The sequence below is a fragment of the Hippichthys cyanospilos genome, chromosome 5 (assembly GCF_059441005.1).
Source record: "Hippichthys cyanospilos isolate Australia breed blue-spotted pipefish chromosome 5, RoL_Hcya_1.0, whole genome shotgun sequence".
Taxonomy (NCBI): domain Eukaryota; kingdom Metazoa; phylum Chordata; class Actinopteri; order Syngnathiformes; family Syngnathidae; genus Hippichthys; species Hippichthys cyanospilos.
The window spans coordinates 11008214-11033008 of record NC_142373.1 but is presented as its reverse complement, the minus strand read 5'-3'; the positions used below and the strand labels follow the sequence as shown (position 1 = coordinate 11033008).

The 24795-nt window shown below is 39.9% G+C and overlaps 1 protein-coding gene across 1 annotated transcript in view; it reads right to left on the bottom strand.

Moving 5' to 3' along the window:
• The window catches only part of sh3rf3 (SH3 domain containing ring finger 3), a 75228-nt gene extending 55306 nt beyond the window's left edge, over positions 1 to 19922 (bottom strand). Inside the window, exon 1 of the mRNA XM_088415858.1 lies at positions 19265 to 19922. Within this exon, the coding sequence (XP_088271984.1) occupies positions 19265 to 19669 (405 nt within the window). The 5' untranslated portion in view covers positions 19670 to 19922. The remainder of the gene's footprint in view (positions 1 to 19264) is intronic.
• Between the last annotated feature and the right edge of the window lie 4873 nt (positions 19923 to 24795).

Sequence of the window (24795 nt, the reverse complement as noted above, 5' to 3'; positions counted from 1 at the left end):
CCCACCGCAAATTAACCTCTCTCGATTCAATTTGACTGGAAAGGGAACACTTCCTCACCGGGGTCTTGCGCGGTATTCCGACGGGTTCCCAAAAACAAGCGGACGAAACAATTCGGGATTTCAAATACAAACGCAACCTCTTTCTCACCCTTTTATTTGGTCTCGGTAACAACCGCAACTCTCCTGAGCAAACGCACTGAAACGCAATCTGTGACAAGTTCCAGTTTTGAACACACAAAAACGCGCGCGCTGCCAAAAATACAGCGCTTGCAGACATAATTGAGGTTCCGTCAGTCAGTCTGAGGTTCACTCAATCAACAAGGATATATTTCCTGTTTCTATCTCAGACACACACACACATACACACGCGGGGTATTTAAGATGCTTTACATTCGTATTCTTTATGTGGTCCAATTATATGAGGCAGACAGAGTCCAGACATGTGACCACAATAGTATATAAAATATGTGCGAGGGGCAGTGGGGGGTTTTGACTTGCCAAAACCATAAAAGCAGGGAAGCTGGTACTGCGTGACACACACACGCACACACACACCCCATCTGCCCACAGTGCAGGTCAATCATAACCTCATTCGGGTGGAGAGAGACACATTCAAGTCTCCTGCTGGGACACATTCACTTCTCTATGGGAACTAAACCAGTCTAAACCTGATTACACCGCACTGATATTAAAGTGTAGTTCATTGAATCATCCTCATGGATCATGTAGGTCCAAAACTGGATTATTAAAACTTGGATTATATTGACCTAACCGGCGCAATGTGGTTTGAATCAAAAAAATTCTGTCAAATAATGGACGGAATCAGATCACATTAAAGTGACCCCACCGGGTTAATCCATTTTAATAAATGAGAACATATGTCTGCATTTCCAGCTAAACCACAATTTAATCCAGTAATATCTCTTGGACGGATATTTTACCGAGTTTCCTTGATGACTATGGTGGAAATTAAAGTCCAATTTACTGATTGTAATTTTTTTAATATCATGGTACGAGAGAATCCCTTCCTGAATATTTAGTGTGCCTCCCGTCTTGTATTAAGCAGATTAATACAGCCCGGAGGAGTTTCCGCATCTGAAGCGTCCCTGTATGTAGCACAACAGATGACGTCAGGTTGCTCTACAACTAGCTCCAAACTAGTTCAAACTGAATCAACAGGCACAACGGCATTAAGGTGTAGAGATTTTGCTCGACAGTTAGCACCAGGCTAATTTTTGTTGCAGAAAATGGCTAGAAGGGAATTGGAGTGATTGTTTGGACAGCGACATTTTAAATATCCAATTTTGAGTGATTGTTTGGCCAATGACACCTTAAACTAGGAATAGATCGATTATGTTTGCAATTTTAGTGCATATCGGCTTGGGCCTGTTTTAATAATCTTACGGGGCGAACATGCAAACTCCACACAGGAAGGCCGGAGCCAGCTGGATTCGAACTCGGGTCTTTTAACCGCCAGTCGGACGTGCTAATCACTGCGCCACCGAGCCGCCCTGTGTATTAAATGTGCCATATAAAAAAAAAAAAAAAAAATGCATTGGCTTGTCTTGAATCCATGCTAGCCTTCTAAGCTATTCTATGCTAGTTAACAGAGGGGACTTAAGGAGCATGCAGGATAACACACAGCTAGCTGCTAATTCGCGACATCGCACACATTTTTACTTAAAAAAAACAAAACATTCTTTTAACACCGATTGATCACTTTGACAGAAGTATTTTAAGCCTTTGCTATTACTTAAATGCAAAACATGCCGCAGTGGGTACTAGCACCAGATCGAATGTTATCATCGATAATTTGCACAGGGGTAGTTTTTGTCTCAATAAATGGCTAGGAGGGAGTTTGAATGACAGCTTCACCATTGACATATTAAATATCACATTTTTGAGTGTCCTTTTTTTCTTCCATTCCTTTCAATGGGTGACTTAAGCTTTGAGACTTTTTTTGGCACAAATTAAACTCCCATAGCACCTCTTTATACCAAATGATTACCGTATTTTCCGCACTATAAGGCGCACCGGATTATAAGGCGAGCCTTCAATTCATGACATATTTTCAAACTTTTTCAATCACAATATAGTAATACTCAAAGTAATAACAATAACTCAAATAATAACTCTAAACTCTCAACAGCATAATAACTCAATGTCAATATGAGCAACCTTGTTCAACCGTAAACACACAAAAGAAACGAGTAAAGCTTACTTTATCAGTTCATTCCCCACCTACGGATCCCAATCTCAATATTGATCCATATATAAGGCGCACCTGATTATAAGGCGCACCATCATCTTTTAAAAAAAAAGCAGGCTTTTAGGTGCGCCTTATAGTGCGGAAAATACGGTATATCACAAGACATAAGTATTCTATTTTGGTTTTTTTTACTGTTCTTCATCAAGACTGTTGCGAAATACCTCTTTAAAAAAGTTCCACAGAGGCCACGCAGACATGCACAAAAAGTACACACAGACAGTGGAGTGACCGTAAGGTGACTATCCTCAGCCCTGCATCTCCAAATACAGTACCCGCACGTGCAAGAAGACGCTGACGCACACAAGCACACATTTACACGACCAGTGGGACAGCAGTCTACACCAGCTGTCCATTTATGGACCACAAGTGAATAATGAACCCGTGTCCGTGTGTATGGGACACAGCATCTGTTTATGTGTGCGGGGTTCTGCATCATCAACGGCACACCAGTCATAAGATTCAATTATGACCAACAAGCAATCTTTATTCACGATTGACAACAACAACACAAACATCTGCAGGGTTCGGCCATCTGTTGTCACAGACTGCTCAATCAGACTGGTGTGTGTGTGTGTGTGTGCTACATATCTTTCAGTTGGACATGAGCAATTGTCTGTTTGCATGTATATTGCTGTGGTTTCAGAGACTATGTACGGCTTGAGGCTAGGAATGTCGTCTGTCTGAGAAAAAGAATGTCAGTCAGCAGAAATGCTCTACTTTGGACCGTTAAAGGAGAAGACGAGCAAAAACAGACATTGTTTAAAAAACGTGGGAGCACCGCTTTTGGGATGGGTATGATTGGAGCTTTTGTCTCTCCGATAATTCAGCGAGAGATTACAGATTACTGTGAAATCCAATAAGAATCCATATGTGGTACATCACGAAAGAGCGAAAGGCCTAAATTGATTCCTCCTGTGCCTAGATATGCAGTTTACATCGAAGGAAAAGCATTGAAAGAACACACAAGGGAGCTGAAATTTCACCCTGATGGTGAAAATGTGTCAGTTTAACATGGCAAAAATGACCTAAAATCCACAAATTCACTATGTACAAGTGACCATATTATTTTATTTTGTTTCCAGAAGAAAACAGTTAGGTATTATTCTAAACTTAAGTTTTCATAGTTGTTCAAATTCACATTTAGACACCTTAATGGGATAGTATGCTTTTTTTTTTTTTGCTATTTTCAGCAGTAAATGTCAAAATAATGGCTAAATGTAAAAAAAAACGACTAAATAAATGTACCATCCCATTAAACACTGCATTTTTCATCACTCCCACATCTAATTTCCGTCTGTTTGTCATGTTGACTCACAAACAAAGCATTCAATTAGTGCTAGCAGGGATAGCGGACCAACCATGTTGTTATAGTATTACACTGGGATTCAATTCCTGATTCTAATCTTCTACCCGCGTGGATTATAGAGCCCCTGACAGGAACACAAACATGAGGGAACAAGAAATATTTCTGAGAAGAACCTGTGAGGATAAATATCAGCAGAAATATCAGATTCTGGCTGTTGGCTACAAACAAACAAACAAAACAAAAAAACACACACACAGCGTGAGTACTACAGTTCTCTGTTTCTACTGTTTCATTCAAGTGTGTTTATCTGCATGCACCATGGGACAGAGGTGACTTATCTAGGACAGGGACATCACAGAGAACAACAGTGGCAGAAATGTAATTTTCTGGTAGCAAATGAAGAGGAGAACGAGCGGGACTGAGCGGCTGTGCCTGTGGACTTTACTTTAACGAAGCCGTGATCATATAGAAAAACATGAAAGAAAGAGTCAGGCGGGAAAAAGCCTTCCTGCTGACATTGTTTTCATGTCTAACAAAAGTGTGTGAGAATGTGTACGTGTGGAACGCTGCAACAGCTGAATTCAGCAGATATATAAAAAGCTGCGGCGTGTCACTCTAATCGAGAAAAGGAAAGAATAAAATACGGCAATTAAGTCGGCAGTAGAACAGAAGGCGACGTTGTTTGTTGTTTGAGTTTATATTACACATCATCTTATGTTTGCGTGAGTTTCTGCCCGCAGTGTCCGATATTCCAATGTGAGAAAACTGCTGTTTTGGATTAATACAGGCATCAACCATTTTTGCCATTTAGAAAAGATCAAATTCTGCAGAATTCCACATTCAGTCCTTACCAAATTTCGTAATCAAAGCTGTGTTCTTTCTTTGCTCTTATTTTCACACTGCGCCGACTCTTATTCTCTGGAGGACTACAAATATACCGCTGCTCTTCCTGGGCGCAATTCCCGAGAGAAGATGATGAAAAAAGCTGTGACAGACCCGCCAATTATTCAAAACACCTCCAAAGAAAGTTTTTCTATTTAGCATACGGCCTTTTTTCATTTTAAGTGAAGGACAACTTGGTACAAGCGTGTTCTCGCCCTACAGTGCAACAGTTTGGCTAGCGCGTAGCATTACGGCTCAACTATTATGCTACTTTATCAGAATATAAAATAACCCTTAGGGTGCTTTGCTTTTTGCATGGTGCAGTGTAATTGCTCATATGTGGCACCAGGTGGTGCTGTGGCGCTCTCAGTCAAAGTCTGTGCGGAGTATAGAAACTTTTAATTGCTTACATATTTCTTTTTCTAAATTACACAATGATAATAAGGATGATTTAGAGAAAAATCAGCATGTTTATAGCTTTTATATATATATATATATATATATATATATATATATATATATATATATATATATATATATATATGTTGGATAGATAGTTTTGGTGCTATTCTGTGAGTTATCGAAGATCAGTCAAAATGGCGTTGCTAGCAGCGAGACCCTCTGGCAGTAAATGAGATGACTTCAATTTAATCCATCAAAATCAACACAACAAATGTTATGATAATGAATGTCCTGTATTGTGAATTTTGAACAAGCTTGAAGATTCTGACAATCAAGCAATGACACATTTAAAAAAAAAAAAATCAAGGTGTAAATCCCATGTAAGAAGTGTTACGAAGAGTTGCAGGGTGACAGAGACAGACATAATAACAGTTTTAATTGGCGCTGTGAGCGGTGGAGAATCATGGTTAAAAAAAAAAAAAAAAAAAAGAGAGATAATGAAAACATTCAGAATGTACCGAGACATGACATTTCGTGATGTTAAGTCTAACGGCGCTTGGGAAGAAAATACACCTGCAAGTCTAAATTGGAATAGGAAGTGCTGATTGGTTGCAAATGTCAAATGATGACATTTGTTGTATACACTTAGTCAATTTACTTTAAACAGCTGTAATTATGTGCCAATAATAAATTGACAAACATGTCACAAGTAAAGAACAGAAGATTTTTTTTTTTTATGGAGATATTTGATATCATGATTAAAGTTTACTTAAATGAACAGCCAGATATCCTAAACAGTATTACATCTTATTTGTGATCTGACTAGTGCCATAAAAAGACAACGATACCCAGCTGTTTCCATTTTCCACTGTCAGCGATCATACTGACAAGTTGGCGCTAATTCACATGGCATCCACCAACTCGTGGGTTGGACCGAGCGAGAGTTGGGAACACATGCGGATTGCCAGTTGCCCAGGCCTGTCTCAAATAATGTCATTTATCACAATAATGGAGTGTGGCATGAAGCTTCAGAGAAAAAGCATTACAATAAACAGAGAGGAAAAAAAACAAACAAAAAAAAACATATATTGCATTGCTTCCCATGAGTGTTTAGATCACTACATACACACGGAAATGCAAGATAGAAGTTATTTAATTCCCTTTTTCATTTTTTTTTTCATTTTCCCTTTTTTATTTCACTTTTTCAGTGCCAGGCGTTATCGGAAAAGGAAACCTCAAGAGGGCCAGCATATTTAGTATTTTTACTCATCTTTCAAGGCCGACAGAATATTATGTGCCGTCTTTGTAAATATGGGTGATATCATATGAAAGATTAATTTCCATTTCTTACTTAGAAATACATGTTGGTAATATCTTTGTTATTTGTGTGGAAACACAGCCATACAACGGTCACAGTTATCACTACAGTGCTCAATTGGCTTATATTAGGTAAGCATTCATCAAGGGTGTCAGTTATGCTCCATAAAAACGTATTCATTATTGTTGTTATTTTAAAAGCAGAGAACTTTTTTTCATTAAGAGTCAAATGTCTGTTTTTTTATTTTAGTAAATTCAACCTCAGCAATACTTTGTTTCACTTGTAGTGTATGTGACAGATGGAATTTAGACAAATGTTAATAAAACCGTCTTCTATACTTGTAGGGCAGCTAGTTATAAATGATAACCGACATCTACTATTTCAGAGTCATGTGAAGCATTATAATGCCATCAAGTGGACATGACTGTCAAATAATTAGTATGAGTGCAGTGAGAGGTAGACCAGCGCCTGATGAATGACGAACCAGTGAAAGGTTGGACGAATTTCGGACCAGCAAAAAAAAAAAAAAATGTAATTTGCCCACCTCTGCAGTTTATACTATACATATCCTAGTATCTAAGAACCTGGGATTGAATGTAAGCCACCCAAAACACAACAAAAACAGTCAAAGTATAAACCACTACTTGACACCTACTTGAATCACAAAATGTTAAGTCTGCGTTGACACATTTAGTAAACTATATTTGAACTGCCCACTCATATTTATTTAGCTGTCTTGTGCAGTCCAAGCGTGAGCACCAAAGCTTTCAAAAAATGATTTCACAGCAGCTTGTGCCATTGTGCGTTTCCTCTATAGCCCTGACATGGATTCTGATCACAGTAATTTGTAAATCACTTTGATAGGACAGGTTCCTTTCTTGTCTTTCACAAAAACACACAATGGATTTGAATAGAGCCAAGATAATGAGCGGCGCAGAGGTTGAGGGGAACCGGAGAGGCTGCGCTTCCCAAAAAAAAAAAAAAATCCAAGTTGATAAGGACAGAAATGGGGTTAATGTATGAAAAAAAAAGTATTTTCGCAGAGGAAAAAGAGAAAGCCGTGACCGCGGGGTCTGACACTGTCCCAGTTTTACGACAGCGTCTGTATCTCCTGTGGCTCTCCTGAACATTTCCACCCACTTGATTAATGCTGCCATCACAACTACAGCCAGCATCTTTGAAGACTGAAATAAAACTCCATTGAGCCACATACACAGCACATAGTTAGAGCCCACAGTCATATTTTAGCCTTGATTACATGAAACAAACTGTTCTGGGACGTGTATGAGGGTTGGAACTGGGACACAATGGATATACTTTAACTTATTACGAGTGAGAAAAAAAAAATCAAATGTACGAAAGAAAAAAAAAAGGCTTGGGGAAGTCCCTTTTCTTCCGACCGTACGATTAAAACCGAATTAAACGGTTTCAAAGGATAAGCCGAAGCGATTTCTCTGTTCCGCAGAAGTGTGATAAGTTGTGACATTTTGCACTGTCACTGGTGCTAGCATCTATGTCATTTATGAATTCATGTGTCGCAAATTCAAATCTCTGGGTGCCGGTTCTGAAAAGAGGAAAGAAATGTACCATTTAAATTTTAAAATAAGCCTGTTAGTGAATCTGTTAAATCCATGTAATTTTCATGACTATGCAGAACATGTTTGTCGAGCTTTAACGTTTCTGAAAAGCTGACATAATTCAACTACTGACGGCGAGAAATAAAAAAGGGGAAGTCAACTTGAAAAAAAATCGTTGCGATAATATATTCTATGTGCCACCACATTCATTCTGATTCATATTAAATTTGCGAAATATGAATTAAGAGGCAGAATCCACTCGTTTTCATCCATCACAGACGGCGGCCATTTTGCCATATTCTATCCACTGGAAATATAATATCACAGTTACTCAAGCTTCATCATGACCAATCACAGTTGACACGATTTCTCAGTTTCCTCGTGTGAAATTCAAGTCGTATTGAGACATATTAACGGGATGGTAAACTTGCTTTTGCCATTTTTAGCCCTAAATGGCTAAATAAAAGCAAAATGTATGAAAAAACCTAAATAAATATACTATATCCCTTTAAACGTTGCATTTTTCATTACTCACACAACTCATTTACAGTCTGGATGTCATATTTGTTCATAATACTGTGAGAAAGAATGTGGAAGAAAATAACCTCAAAACGCACTTGGGTTCAAAGTACCGTATTTTCCGCACTATAAAGCGCACCGGGCTATAAGGCGCACCTTCAATTAATGACAATTTAAAACCTTTTCCGGATTATAAGGCGCACCGGATTATAAGGCGCACCCTCAATTAATGACATATTTTAAAACTTTTTCAATCGCATTATAGTAATACTCAAAGAAATAATAATAACTTCAATAATACCTCCAAAATCTCAATAGCATAATAACTCAATGTCAATATGAGCAACTTTGTTCAACTGTAAACACACAAAAGAAAACAGGTAAAGCTTACTTATTCCCCATTTACCAATCCTAATCTCAATATTGATCCATATATAAGGCGCACCTGATTATAAGGCGCACCATCAGCTTTTCAAAAAAATTAAGGCTTTTAGGTGCGCCTTATAGTGCGGAAAATAGGGTACTTGTTTGTATCTAACAAAGATATACTTTACTATTTGCCATTAATTGTATGATTGTATTCATAATGCATTTAAGAAGTGTGTCTATATTGGCTCTCTTTATCATCTGTACATCTCTTTATCGCTGTACATCCCTGAACTAAAGAGTTCTTAGATAAAGAGAAAGGTATTTATTAGGGTTGACCGAAAAGTTATTTGCACTTTCTTAAAAAAAAAAAAAGAAAAAAAAACAGCAAGAGCATACTAAGAGGTTTTCCAAAGCAATATGTTGCTGGTGCCAGATCAACGGCTTGCTGACCTGCGGTGCATTAATTGAGCTGGCGGGGCGCGGTGGAGGAAGCCCGAGATGAGTTGGGACTTCGGCCAGCTGTCTGAGGACCCGTGAAGGCAACGAAGAGTGAGTTGTGCGGCAAGTGGCTCTCACCAGGCACAAGCGCCACTCAAAACAAAAAAGATGGGAGTGATGAAGGAGACGGCAAAGAAAGGAGAAATGACACATGACAGCGATGCGCAGTGGGAGCCGAAGATCCTTCGGTATACAAACGTCACTCCTTTTTAGTTGGAGCCCTGTCAACGTTGATAGCTGTTGGACGAATATGGAAAACGTTGATGAAAACATGCACGGCCACTGAGAAAACACCATTTTGGGATCAATAGGATCAGACTGCATCAAAAAACACTTCACAAAAGTCTTAGTTTTGTGAGCGTATTTGAAAAAATATGGTCAAAATTCCCTGTCAGCCCAGTTAAACGAGGTTTTATGACGTCTATATCCGTACTTGGCAGTGAATGAGTTAGGGTGGTATTTGTGTAATTTTATGTCGAGAAATTAAAAAAAAAGGACAACAAAAAAAGGTCATTAAATTCATGCGATCTTAAAGTAAAATAGTATCATGGAATATGTCTTCCTGTCGATACATTTGTGTCCCCTGTAGTGGACAATTGGTTTTCACTCACTTTGCTGTCTTGCTGAGACAAATTGGACACAACAGTGAAGACGAATGGGAAAGGCTTGCTTTCAGGAGGATAAATATCTATCATTGTTTTTTTTGGGGGGGGGCGGACATTTTTAAGTATCTAAAGTAACAGTGGTATCGTTAATCAGTATTGATATCTGTGAGTTGAATACTGGTATGGATCTGAAAAACAAACGATATGGAAACTTGAGTTTTTATGTGTATTTGGGTCCTTAACCTATTGGAAAACTCATTTACTGCATGAAGCTTTTTCACACCCACAGATTGCTTTTATAGACCGGAGATTTCATTGCTTTTTATACAAATTCAAGGCGCCCTGCGTAGGATGCAGGAAATCCATCCCAGAACAAAACCAAGGGTTATTACCAATGTAAATAGGGATAGCATATACCATTTTGAGTCTGCTTTGGTTTGGCGCACCATAGAGGTCTTGGATTTATTGCTATTTATCTTTATTAATGAATGTGTTATTATAGCTGTAGATTATAGCGATATCTTGAGTTTACAAATATAAGTGCACTCCATTAAAATCACGTTCATAAATCGTTTTATAACGACGAGTCAGCCTTGAAGCTTGTTGGAGACGAAAAAAAACAAAAAAAACCCTAAATAAATAAAAGAGTGACCAGGAAACGAAGGAAAAGAGCCTGTGATTGATTCCCATTGGGATTTACAACATAATAACAGGAACAGCACAGTATAGAATGTGAGTCAGGCAGGACAAAAGCAAAATCCGCATACCCACACAAGCCGCTACCAACAAAGCTCCGGCTCTTATCGCTTTCTTTTGTACAAGCGCCGCGTGCGTTCTTCGTGATTTCAGTCCCAAATACGCTCTACAATTGAGACCAATCAGTTGCGTCTTTCATGCCGGAACAATCCGTGACGTGAATGCCTGCCGTACATCTTTGATGCATTGGGGACAACGATCACTGTGATTTCCTGAATGGCTTCTGTGCCGTGTGAGCGCGAATGATTTTTTGTTGACTGACAGGATGGTCCTCTTTCTTGCGGCAAGTAGAAGAGGGTCCAATCAGTAATTGTGGACAATCCGACCATGAACTCCTCCCAAGTGGCTTTGAACGGAGGTGTGCCCGCGACCCAAAACATTTGATGCACCGTCCACTAGTCTGAAAGCAGCATTCTGATCATTACTGCTTTTGTGGAATATGAATTAAGAAGAAAAATCCAATTGTTTCTTCCATCCTGAAGGACAACCGTTCACTGGTTGTCCTCTGAAAATGACGTCACAAATTCGCAGGAAACTGTTGTCCTGTTTTCGAAGTGAGGTCATGTGACAATCACACGCGGGTTTACTTGAGGCCTAAGCAACCGTGATGACAGCTCGAGGCAAAATGGCCGCCCTCTGAAATCGATGAAAATCGGGTCAATTTTAAATTAAACAAAATATAATAAAATAAATAAAACAAAAAAACAAACATGCAAAAATCCCTTCAAAATAATGATTGAATTAATTAAATGTTTCGGGAAAATGTAAGTTCATAAGGTAAATTTTATGTTAGGTAGGTTATTCAATTTCATTATTTTAAAAGGCCAGATTCTCCCGTAGAGTAGAACGGTTCCACCCAACTTGTCACGTGCCACCACTCGTTACCTGTCAAGTTCATGATTATCTTTGTAAGCACATCTCTACCATGATACAAAAAGAGGACACTTTAAGTTGAATATTTTTCTAGCTAATTAGCTAATATTTAAACATATTCCATTTTACATTATAAAAACGCCTCTTGAAATAAATAGACATTTGGCACCACACTAACAACAAAAAAGGAGCACATCAACACGTCAGACAGATTCACACAACATGGATATGAATTGGAGCGCCAGACGGATCAGTCTTTGTTGCCATGGCAACGAGTCTTTAGTCATACGTTTTCTCCGTCACTGACTGTTGAAGAACCACTTAATAGTGTGAATAAACAGATAAACGCAGAAAAAAAAAATCATCTCATAAGAAACTTCACCTATGTTCCCCCATTTTCACCGTCAAGACAGAAATGCAAATTTTACCTTTGTTTACATAATCCCTGTCCTAAGCGTAGGAATTTGTCACAACACATTAAACTCCAGCACGAGACTTTGTTGAGACTTTCCCGTTGGTTTACTTATCTTCCCTCACGCGATCCAGAGAAGCTGCAAACCACACGCGGTGATATATTCACATAATTGACTATATAAATAAATATATCCACGCTGAATATATTTGACACTCCCATCAACCACAAGTACATCCCACATACATACTTTGGAGCATGTGCAGGGACGACTAACACATACAACTGTACCCGGGACTCACAGATTCGGCGTCTGGCGCGGACGTCAGAACGGAAAGACGATCGCAGCTGTACTTCAGCCATGAACGCGGCGGATCGCCGTGTCCCAAAATAACCCGTCGTGTTCTTAAGTTGACCCCCCCGAAATGTTAAAGGGACTGTATCATGGAAATGTAACTTTTTGGAACTTTGAACCATGTTTCAATGTTCATTTCTCACTCTAAACATCCCCCGAGTCTTATTATTTGGCGATCTCAGCCTAAGAAGATAAAAACGGCGCACGCACAAGCACATTATCGGAGAATACGCTCACGTTTTTTACTTTCTGTTTCATTACGGAGTTTGCACTGAGTTGACTTTTCAACCACATCATGTTGGGGGCGTGGCAGCCACGTGGTAAGAGGTGCAACTTCAGTAAACGAGACATTTCACTGGTTGAAAAAAATACTCACATTTCCCTAGTAATTAAATCACCAATTTGCTAAAGATAAGATTCCGTTATTTCTATGCACATATTTACCAGTGCAAAGCTTAAAATATCATGTTTTGGGCTCTTCAAACTGTTTTTGAAAGCATCGCTTGCAGCGCAAATGTGACGTATTTGATGTATTGTTCAGATTTAATCTTTTATTCAACACTTCACGTCGCCGTTGTAAAACCCGATTGAGTCATTTTAGCAAAGAACTTGAATTGGGAAGAATACAATGTTTTTTCTTTCTTTTTTAAGGAAACTGAGCAACTACGGAAAGTTCAATTGGCCCCACAGGCGAAATGGTGGTGGAGGGTGTTTGCAGAGAAGACAGATTTCACAAAGACCAAAAACACATTGGTGGTGACGGATTGAATCGGAGAGCCGTGAGAGTGAACAGCAGGTCGATGAAGAGAGAGACCTGTATTCATTTCCATGTATCCCACTTCTCTTCAAATGCGTGTGTAGGTGCGCGTGCGTTTTGGTGCACGTGTGTGCGCGCGCGCTCGTTTCTTTCTTCTTCTTTCGTCACTACTCCGGCCAAGTTTCTGTTTCCTCCCTGGTTTCAAGTGATTGGTGGGCACATTTCAACATCTCCCCATTAGAGAGAAAGTGGAGGAGAACACGGAGAGGCCTTTTGGCAAGACAACAGGAAGTAGCTGCGACATATTAACATGTAAGGACAGCACCTGTGCTTACTTCAGGAGTCTTCTCCCCCCGGGGAGAAAAGCTCCACTTTTGGCAGCCCGTCATGACTGTAAGTCATCCATCAGCACATGCGCAGTTGATTTTGCAATACGTGAAGCAGGCTTAAGAGGAACTCAAGTGCAGAACGATGACTCATCATATGTTCACCGCATCTTACAAAATATGGCGGGCCCTAAAAGTATTATGACTCAAATCATCTTTCCCCATTGAATTGAATGGAAATGTCATTAATCTGTTCCAGCATCTAAACTCTCAAAGCTGTTGGGTTCAAAATAAGCCAATTATGGATGAATGAGGAAGTGACCCAATATTTTGGTCAATCTGACCCAACTGCTCAAGTCACTTTGTAGGCCTCAGTTAATTAAAGCAAATTAAACTGATGGACAAAGAGACTCTTAATGTTGATTATTTTATAACAAAAAGGTTTCTGAATTGTTTTTTTATCATATTGCAATGATTTTCTAAAAGTATCTTTATTTTTTCACCTTTATTTGCAGAATCCACTTCTCGCAAGGGTTTATCGGTCCCAATCAACCGCAAAAAATGAGGGTACACCGTACTTGAAACTGTATTTGAATGACTCAGATGCAACTCAAATTATATGTCAGCGTACTTGCAGGCTAAATGCTAAAAACATTGTATTTTTTAAATCATGCACCTGGATAAGAAAATGCTTGTTGGTTTTTTGTTTTGTTTGTTTGAGCATTTGGTCTTCATTAAGTAAGTAAACATAGTTTATTATTCAATTTATGCTTTTTTTTTTTTTGCCCGTTCAGCATCTTTTCCCATAATGCAGAGATGAACACAGGCAAGTCAATACAGTGAAATTATGCTAAAAAAATGCAGTTTTTTTCTTTTTTAACTCGAACGAGTTTGTGGGGAATATTTCGCACTTTCAAGACCTGTCAAGAGAAGCTAAGATTTTTTTTTCTAAATTATAATTACCATTAAAATCACAGTGTTTCACTGAAATAATTGTCCGTCGCATCCAACAGAAGAAACTTAACAAGCGTGACGTGTCTGTTCATCGATTTCATTAAAGGCATTATGTCAATTCACGGCAGACTTTGAATCCATTAACAGGAAGTACCCGACATATTTGCTGGTTAACGCTTGTTCATTTGAGTTTCTTCAGGAATCTGACTGATTCGCCGATTACATAGCAAAATACAAATGCTGATAGCGTATCGTTAAATGTCATGTTAACTACTTTACTGTACGCTCATTGAGAAATGTCACCAGTGAAATGTGGGGGCCTGACTGGTGACCAATGACAGCTCACCCTTATTTACATAACAATTTCCCCACGAGTGAGGGGGGTTGACCTTTAACCTTAGGTCCATTTGTGTATGTGTGAACTTGTTTGACTGGGGGATGGAATTGATGAGATTCCACCCATATACCCGTGGGAATCACGCTCGAGCTCCAAAGCCTGTTAAGGCTTTACCGCCCATTTTGTGTGCACGCATACACACATATGCAGCCACAAAAAAATAAATACAAATTTTTTTCAAGCCATTATACATATCAAGCTCTCAACTGCCCTTGACCACCACCTTGCCTACATCCATCAATCTACCTGTCCTGCTTGCGCATTCGTATGGACGGGACATTGCTGGGTGGGACAGAAAAAAGGGGCAAGCTGGTAAAAATAGAACGGTGTCATGGAAAGAAAGTTTAATTAGCTGCTGCTGCGGATTTGACCTTTTGACATGCGGTGGGTGGCGTTGATTCGGTTTGGCCCAAACGGAAGATCTATCATATTATCATAATGTTCTGCAAATCGTTTTCGGAGCATTTATACACACACAGTATTTGAATTAGCTACAAATGAAAACTAACGGGAGGGAGCCTGTGCGGTAGTTATAAACTTTTTAAACTGTTGTTAAAAAGGTTTTTTTCTGTATCACATTCATGATTAATGTGATGATTATGCGTTTTACCTTAGGCTAAAATGTTTAAGATATTGGTGCTTATGTGTTTCTATTTCAGATTAATTTACATCTGTTTTATATATATATATATATATATATATGAAATTTATTTAAAAGTAAATTGGCAAAAAAAAAATTGCATTGCGTCAATTAAACCATAACGTATTGAATTAAATCAAATTCAAATGTGACAGTACCTTGAAAATGTGCACCAAGATAAAGTGACAAAATGAGGAGACAAAACAGGAGATTTTTTTTTTTTTTAAACAGGACACTCAGTTCTGTTCTTCGGTTAGTATAACACTGATACGCGGTCAATACAAGTCTTCAGACTGCTGTCTGTGCTTTATCAGTGCTGTGTCAGCAACAGCAATATTCTACAAAATTAAGAGCTTCTATTTAAGGGCCATTAAGTGTTAATACCCTACATTTCCTTTGACGTGTTTGCAGAGGTGGGCAGTCTGCTGGCACCCCATTCTGCGAATGTTTAGAAGTTACCAATGTGTGTCCTAATGTTGTCTTCGCTTCGCTTGTCGCGTTTGTAAACGTGAAAAAAAGTGCCCTATTTTGCACATTTTAGTAAATACGTCACATGGTTTGATGTGCGGCCGAAAGTTGATGAATTTCCTGTTTTTAAAACGGATCGGATATAGAAAAAGGCATTTCTTTCAGCGGTGGGGCTCGCATGTTTCAAGTGAGCAAGGAATTCATCAATCTTGACAAAGTCCTATTGGTCAAAGCCCGAACAGCATTAAAAACGCTGGTCTTGCAGCAGACTCAGCACTTCTGCATTCTCTTACGGTTCCATAGCAACACCTTATTTACACTCCTCACCACTTGAAGTAGTGTTCCTTTTGACCCATTTGACACCCTCCATAATAGCGTGCGTGAGTGTCATGTCACATTTTGGACCCTTTGCGAGGCCCCGTGTTCGGCGTGTGCACACGGATGGATCCCTACCCGGTGGAGGAGATTAATTCTCACTTTTATCATGGGGCAATGCTCTCTTGGGAGACTGGAGGAGACTTGGGCAAAGTGGCTTCAGGGGATCGTAATGGCATGTGTGTGAAGATGCGTGTGTCTGTGAACACACGCGAACGGTTGAGAGGTCTCTCAAAAGAGGGCCCAAAGCAAACACGGGCCGGTCGCAACCCTGTGCAATGTGTGTAGATATTAGTGGCAGCGGACTGGTTGATTTATTGAGGAGGTCAAACAGTCGTTAAATTTAGTGATTTTCTGCAAATTAAAAGTTACTGATAGAGAAAAATGAAAGAGAATGAAAAAAATGTGAATGTATATATTCATAGAGGCAATAACATTTATAATTTTACTTTTTTCTCACAGTATTTTAGCCAAGGGATGGCACTCCCCTGGTCATGCCATGTCACCATCTGGGTGAAATTTCAGCTCCCCAGTGTCTTTCATGCGGTTCATTTGATGCCTTTGTTTCTAAGATCAAAGCATTGGACTAAATACAAACAATCGTACAAGTCATAAGCCTATATATCGGGATCGCAAACATCTTTATTGAAAACGTAGTATAAGCTATACTACTATTGCAAATGTTGAATACTGTACATCACACATTTTTAAAAACACAGCTTGTCTTTATTTATACAGCTCTTTCATATATATATATATATATATATATATATATATATATATATATATATATATATATATATGTATTCTGGCTCCAGGACTGGTGTCTCACAACCTAAGTCAGCAAATATCTTTACTTCATTGCAGGGATGAAGGAGTACCAATACCAAGTAGAGATGTAACTGTACTTATGTTTCTTGTAATGAAAAAATCAGGATACAAAAATATCCTATCTTGTTACACGCTACTTGTTAGACTTTGCATTAAATCAAAATAGAACAGCTTCTACTTTGTAAATCAATGATCAATTTTGTAGCCTTATGTCTAATGTTTTGTGGATCAAAGCAGTGACTGAATAGTTTAAAAAATATCTTTGTTTTTCCACGCTGCCAATATAAGAAAATGCCTTGTTTTTGGATGCAGTGATGGAACTTCAAACATTTTCTTATTAGTAAATACATCAACAATGGTGAGTCATTTATTAATAAAATGTCCGTTCCAGCCCGAATTTTGTCAGTTTTACAATTTTCAAATGCGTTTCGACATTTTCTTATTAGTAAATACATCAACAATGGTAAGTCATTTTTTAATAAAATGTCCGTTCCAGCTCAAATTTTGTCAGTTTTACAATTTTCAAATGCGTTTCGAGCAGATTACATTTTTTTTAATGGTCTGTCAATATCACAGTCTTTGTGCAACTGAGTTTGCGACAGAAGATCGGGATTGCATTATTTCGTCCCCAGCTCACAAAACAAGCAACAAAAGGCACACTTAAGACACCTGACCCCAAGCGACAAAAAAAAGCTTGTGAGTCAAGCACTCTCACAGGTCCAGCATCTTCTAACCTCGCAAATGTTCAACCAGATGAAACGTTTTCCCTTACAGGTGTGTACCGACCAAGTGTCCCAAAACTTTTGCCGTAGCAGTGTCCCCGCTTGCTATGATTTGCTGTCAGTTCCCATCGCTTTTAACAATAGGAAACATAAAAGAGGAGCAGCGACACATTGAAGATTAAAATTCAGGAGCGGGGCATTACCAGCTTTCTTTAGGGATAAATGAAGATAAACAAAACCGCATACCAGACTTTAGAAGTTTTTTCTACATCCCGCGCTGCCCAATACGCATACAAATAAATACTTCACTTTGTTGGCGAAACACAAAGAGGCCGAGTTCATTGTCGGCAACAAAGAGTGGATTTCTGTTGAACATTAGAGGTCGAAAAAACAAGGCGCTAAAAGGAAAACAGGGGCGAGGAATATTTATTGAGTTTATTAGAAGCCAAGCGGCAGGAGTTGTGTTTATGAACCGGGCTTCGGAAAAGATGCGTTCATAAGCACATGCTGGAAATTAAACTCTGACAGCGTCATCTTCGGGGAACGGTAAAGGCATTAAACGGCCGTCAGGAGACATCACCTTGGCGCGCATTGCTCAAAACGAGACAGTGATTTTCGGCTCTCTTGGGTTCACTTTCTGGTCTGTTCTAATGTGGAAACGATTGTCTTGGAGCGACCCTTGATTTAACATCGATTTTATGGGATACGCTGCTGGATCAACTTGTTTCAGGCAGCAGGAAAAGAAAAAAAAAAAATCGAGTCATGCACCTTGCATGCCAATACGAAGTCAAATGTTGACCTGGAGGAAACACCTGCTCATTCATCACTAACTGCTCCTTTTTCCTCTTTTGTATAGAATAAAAAGTTGAACGCGTTGTACCTTTATAACAGCTGAAACTGTGTGGATGATGTCAGGGGAAAGGATATGTTTTTGTCTCGTGAAGAGTAATTGCAGTATAACAAGGATTGACATTTTTTTTTCCTGGAACTTTGGTGCACTTGGATATTTTATTCAGTTTTAGACTAACCCGTAACCTGTATAAACGCTGCAAAAAAAGTAGTTAGCAGTTGTTGAAAGTTGATTTAGCTTGCTCCTTTTTTTGTCAGTGTTAAAAAGGATTACAGCTGTAGGTATAATTATACTTATATAGATAGCCATCTTATTTTGAGTCAGCGTGGCGGATGAGGGGAGCGCAAAAGGTTTTCACTTTTCTTCAAAAAACAATTGAGAAGCACCGATCTATGTCAAGTGAGGCCAAAGATTCACGGACAACACACATTATTCAGCAGATGAGTCATCTGTAGTGCGACGGTACTGTTCACTTGAGCGCATTCCGCTTCAGTCCGCTGCTGCCCGTATGTAACAAAGCACGGTGCATGGATCGCGTTACCAAGTTAAGTTTTTGATACGTTCCCAACATCAGACAATCTATGACGCGAGATGTGAACACGCACACCTCTGGAAAATCTCCAAACTGTCCGAGCTAAAGGAAAGAGGATCCTTATCTCGGAAGAATATCTGCACATGGGATCCACACAGTTACCCTGTGATGCACTGCAGCAGCGGCGGCTGCATTGTTGTCATCGTTGCCACAACGTGATCGGAAACAAGTAGTGCGAGACGTGCAAGCAAAAAGTGAGCAGATAAGCTACCTTGACCGGAGAGCTCCGGGTAGCGACGGGGAGCTCCCTGGCGGCGCTGCCCGGGGGAGACGCCGATATCCCGGCTGCGCAGCCCTGCAGCGAGCCCCCGGCCACGGGCTGCCTGCTGCCCGCTCCGGCGCCGCCTCGCTGAGGCCGCTGTTTAATGCCGTCCAGGAGGCGAACGAGCAAGATATTGGCCGGGAGGTCGTCCACCCCGCAGTCCACCAGGATGCGGCACTCCGGGCACCGCAGCTCGTTCCGGGAGCTGACGATGTTCTCCAGGCATCGGCGGCAGAAGGTGTGCTGACACGGCAGCACCTTGGCCGTGGTGTCCAGGCGCTCCAGGCACACCGAGCACTCCAAAAGATCCAGCAACGACGAAGACTCGTCCATGTCGGCGGAGAGGGTGATCATCTGGGCTTCAGGCTCCGCGGAGACGCATCGACGACGGCGGCTGGTGGAACGGACCGCGAGCGGGGAACATTCTGGGAGGCGAGCAGACGGGAAGCAGTCGAGGGACGCCCCGCGTGCGTCGTCGTGCACTTTCCTCCCCCGGGTCGTCTCCAGTGTGTCTGTGAGCCCTCGCCCGTGAGTGTGTGTGTGTCCGTCCGCCTCCCCTCTCCGTGTGTGCGCTGGAGGCTCTGAGGTCACGCTCTCGTCGCCATCCTCATCCTCGTCTCTTATCGCAACTGCGGCGCGTGCGCACAGCCGAATTGATAAAACAGCGCCCAGACCAGACAACTTGTCAATCACCACCCCGATGGCTAAGTATGAAACTCGTCCGGAAGCATGGAAGTAATCACAACAAGCCATCACTGAGTATGAGGCGGAAAAAAACACACACACAAACGAACAATGATTGCTTGGTCTACTTTCAAATAAAATATTTCTGCACACATGCACCAATTTGACAACCCAAATGACTGTAGGAAATGTGTCCGCATCACAAAGGATGTTAAAATAGACGCACATCACCTGGTATTATTATAAAAGTAGCCTGCGAAAGTTGAATAAAACAGTTTTAACTGAGAAAACCGACGCACAGCGCGTTTAGCGTCGTGGTTTATCTTCAGTGCGCTGCATCTTTATATTTTTGGTCTTTTAGTCTTCATATCTCCTCAGTATACATAAACATGTATACACAAAGCATGGCCTTTTTGAGCGAATATTATTTTGCGTACCTGCACAGAAGGTAACCACTTCACAGCTGTGTTCTCGTGAAAGAGAAAAAATGTTGGCTTGTAGTGCCATCTAGCGGTTTGTTTGCCATATAGGAAACAGCACTAAAAGTTATTTAGTATTGTAGTGTAATATCCGTCCATCCATTCCAGCTCGTTATCCTCACGAGGGTACTACAAGATATTTAGGGTACAATTCACACTCAACACCTTGGGAAAATTTAGTGCCCATAATATCTAACGGGGCATGCGTTTGGAATGCAGGAGGAATCTGGAGTACCCGGAAAAAAAAAAACCGACACAGGCATGGGAAAAACATGCAAACGCCTCACAGTAGGCCGGAGCTGTTGGCTGCACTGTGATCATGCTGCCCTTAAGTGTAACATCAATTAGAAAAGTGGTTATTAAATGGGGGGTGCAAAACCCCTGGGGGTGTTTGAAGGCGCTTCAGGGGTATGTGAAATTTTAGCAAGATTTATGCAGGTATCAGCTAAATTTAATGTATTTTATTACCATGAATGTTATAATTTGCTTTTCAAACAAAGAGCAAATTTATTGAAGCACAAAAAGACACAACATTTAACTGGTAAATTGTGTTAAACTGACGACTCCTGTTTTTCCAGATGCACATTTTCATTATTGATGCAATTATCAAGCACACAAGGCAGAAATTAAAAAAAAAAAAAAAAAAAAAAAAAAAGCTGATGTTGCACCAAGTATCTTCTGGAGTTTTTAATAAAATACACCTAGTGATACAGCAACAAATGTAGCTCTAAAGTTGAATAAATCACACACAAATTGCACAAATTCTTGGTGATTTTAACATGGGTTCCGCAGTTATTGCCCATATTTCATCCACTCACTTTTTTAGTTGTACACCTGCACTATAATATCCTTGTAATTTCAACAGGTTGCAAAATAATATCATGTGCTAGCACGATATTACCAACCACAAGTTGTGTGTTACATTACCTGTCCGCCTGTTCAGACCCGCTCCACTGTTGCATTCTTTCAACACCAGAGGGATCAGTGAAATCGGGTTAGTAAGGATTAATGTCTTTATAACTTCATTAAATACAGCACACAATTCGTTCTGTGAACCAAAATTTGTTTTTCTAAAGAATATCTTTACTGTCAACCGCTGCTATTTGCAGCTCGTGATTAGTGAAACTTGCATATAATTGATGGATTCTGAAATGCAGCGTGTTTAAGCTTTTGCAGTATTTTGTCCATTTTTTGGACATTTTGGTATTTTAGCCAAAACACTCCTTGAAATGAGATAAGTAGTTGTGCCATTTAAACTTTGACATCATGTCACCATCTAGGGTGAAATTTCAGCCCCCTGGGTTCTTTTTTCAGTGATTTCACTTTGATGTGAATGTCTTTGATGTAAAGATCAGAAGATTAGAGAAAAATTCTGCACAAGGTTGATCAGCAGATTAATGGGTAACCAGTGTTTAAAAAAAAAATGTTAAAAATCATCATTGGCATCGACCTAAAGAAATCCATATTGGTTGCGCCTTTTACGGGATCATCATCTTTGTTTCCTGTCTTCTGGTAATTGCTACCATTGCAATAAATGATGACCTGTCTGATAAATAAAAAAAACGCTTTATTGCACTGTATTTGTGGGTGTCCCTAATAAAGTGACTGTATAAAAGGGAACGCTGCAAAAAAAAGAAGATTTAGTTATATATTCGTACCAAAATGAAATTCTGATTGAACTGCAAAGAGACTGTCTGGGACTCAAATGAAGGTCAAGCACTGGAAATCGGGGTCTCGCTGCATTATATCCACAGGGACCTGCCATTTGTTAAAGCTCTATTTGCAGCCCATAGCAAGACTGTGGAATATTGCAATGCCACAGCAGTTCGTCTAAAGAGAATTTGAGTCTGATGTTGTCGAGCGCCGATTTTAAACGCCTCGCTCGCCGGTGCTGGCAAAAAGCCGTTCATCATCTTTCCCTGTCTTTATCATAGTCACCCAGGTTTTTTTTGCTCGGTGTGTTTCATCTGCTTTATATACATTTCCACAGCCAATAATTGAGCATTAAAGGTAGAGCGAGAAGTGCTTGAAAGTGATTATTGAATGGAAATCCCTTTCAATCCTTTTAAGCAGAAGCTTAGGCTGATAAGAAGCTATTTTGGAGACCGAGGCAAGTAAATTGTCTGTTAAGGATGCTAACATATACCTTCGCACGCCATAAACAGTCAGAAAAAGCTTGAATTTAAAGACAACTGTGGGCTCTATTTATAAGCCTCAACCAATTCATCGAGTCACAGTGACATCATCGCAAAAATTGCACAAACATGCCCACATATACAAGTCTTAAGCCAAATGGTACGGTACGAAAGCCAGGACATTTTGTTTTACTGTTGCAATAAACAAACACAACAAACAGCCCGTTATTACGGCGCTGCATCGATTCCAAAAGTTAGGCAGCTGTTACCCTCGCCCGATCTGTTTTTCTCTTTACGGAAATAAGCAAACATACCGTAATCCACTATGCTTTGATCTCACATTATTTACATAGAAAGTCATGTGCGCCTTGCCTCGACGTCCCCTCATCAACCAGTCGCCTCGGCTGGTGCAAAAGTAGGTTAGCTGACGCAGCAGTTACCATGGAAACCGGGCCTTTCTTCCTCGTTACGGGGTAGTTAGTAAATGTGTGAGGGTGAGGGAGGCTAACAGGGATGTGAAAAGGTCAGAGAAAGTCTAAAGTAAGCAACTCGCACACATGGAGGAGTGGATAGATAGATAACCATGTTAGGTTGTTGTCTTTCCTTGAAAAACTTGCATAAAGTTATTATATTTTCAGAAATTTGGATGGATGGATGGATGGATGGATGGATGGATAGGCCAAGATGTCCTCTACTAAGCACACAAGGACTTAGCAACGTAGTTCTAATGAGCCAAAAGATATAAATAAAAATGTATGGTGGGCACAAATAAATTGTCTGTCTCTCAGGGGGATATATTAACATATTCAATACCAAAGACATATTTTTTTATATATTTTTAGGAATCTAGAAACAAACCACAAACTACAGGAGTGTCCAAAATGGCCAGTACAAATAAATGTATTTAGTAATTGATTAATTTTACTAAAAGTAATCCATTACTTAAGTAGTTTAGTATGTAGTTTAGTATTGCTACTTTAGTACTTCAATACTCAAATAGTTGATTACTTTAGTACTTATTTTTGGGTTGCTTTTGCAAAATTCTTGGAAAAAGTGGGTGGTACTAATCAATCAACTACTTTAGTTATTGATTAGTTATAACAAACAGTAATCGATTACTTCAGTACTTTGGTACCTACAGTAATTGTTATTTCAGTACTTCAATACTTAAATTGTTGATTACTGTCACATTTACATTTGTAGGCCCTCCTTTTGCAAAATATTGGGAAAAAACTTGTAAATCTTGTAAAATCCGTCTTTCATTATTAGTAATTCAGATTCATCGTATGTTAAAATGGCCCTTAAACATCCCTTATCTCTTCACGATTAATCTTTTTGTGTTGCACCGTGGCTCATTTATTTCCGGCCCCATCCATCAGCTGAACACAGCTTTGCGCATTTGTTGTTTTCATTATATCGCATTACTCTTCTTGTTTATCATTTCCTCATCCTGTATTTATCCTCTCATCTCATCTAATCTCTTCCTCTCTCCTCCCCTTTTTTTTCCCCGGCATCAGGAAGCCCCTGGCTCAACATAAATGACAAGTTGAAAGAGGATGTGCAGAGGGGAGATAACGTGAAAACCTAATAGGTTAGTAAGTGAGGGATGGCGACCGAATGGTGGAAGTAAAAGGAGTGAATGACCACCAAAGAGCAGAGATAAGAAGTGGGGGGGACACGAAAACGGTCAGAGAGAAACACAAGGAGACGGGGAGCGCAAAGTAATTACAGGACTCCCCGAGTTTTCAAAGCGGCTCTTTTATCTCATCCTTCCTGTGGCAGGAAAAAGGAGCAGCGGCGGAGACGAAGGAGGGGAACTGAAGACCGAGCGTGGCTGTTTTTCAGACTGTCGCCATCACTCCGAATGGCACATGCAGGCACACAATGCTAACGTTAATTTAATTATCAATTGGGTTTCTATAAATGGAGTCTTACATGAAAGGGTGACCAGGTATTTTCTTTCTTGTTTTTACGTTCATATTTTATGAATGTGTGTATTCAAAGCGGTGACGATGTCTTTGGAAGTGAAGCGCAGTATTTAAAAAAAAAGGCGCCCCAATTTAAACTGACAGTTTGTGGATCATTATTTGAAGAAATCCACGCTTCCTGTTGAAACTTGAACTGGAAACGCAAAAATTGACGGGATTACCGTTTGCAATTTTCTGGAAGCTGACAGACCCTC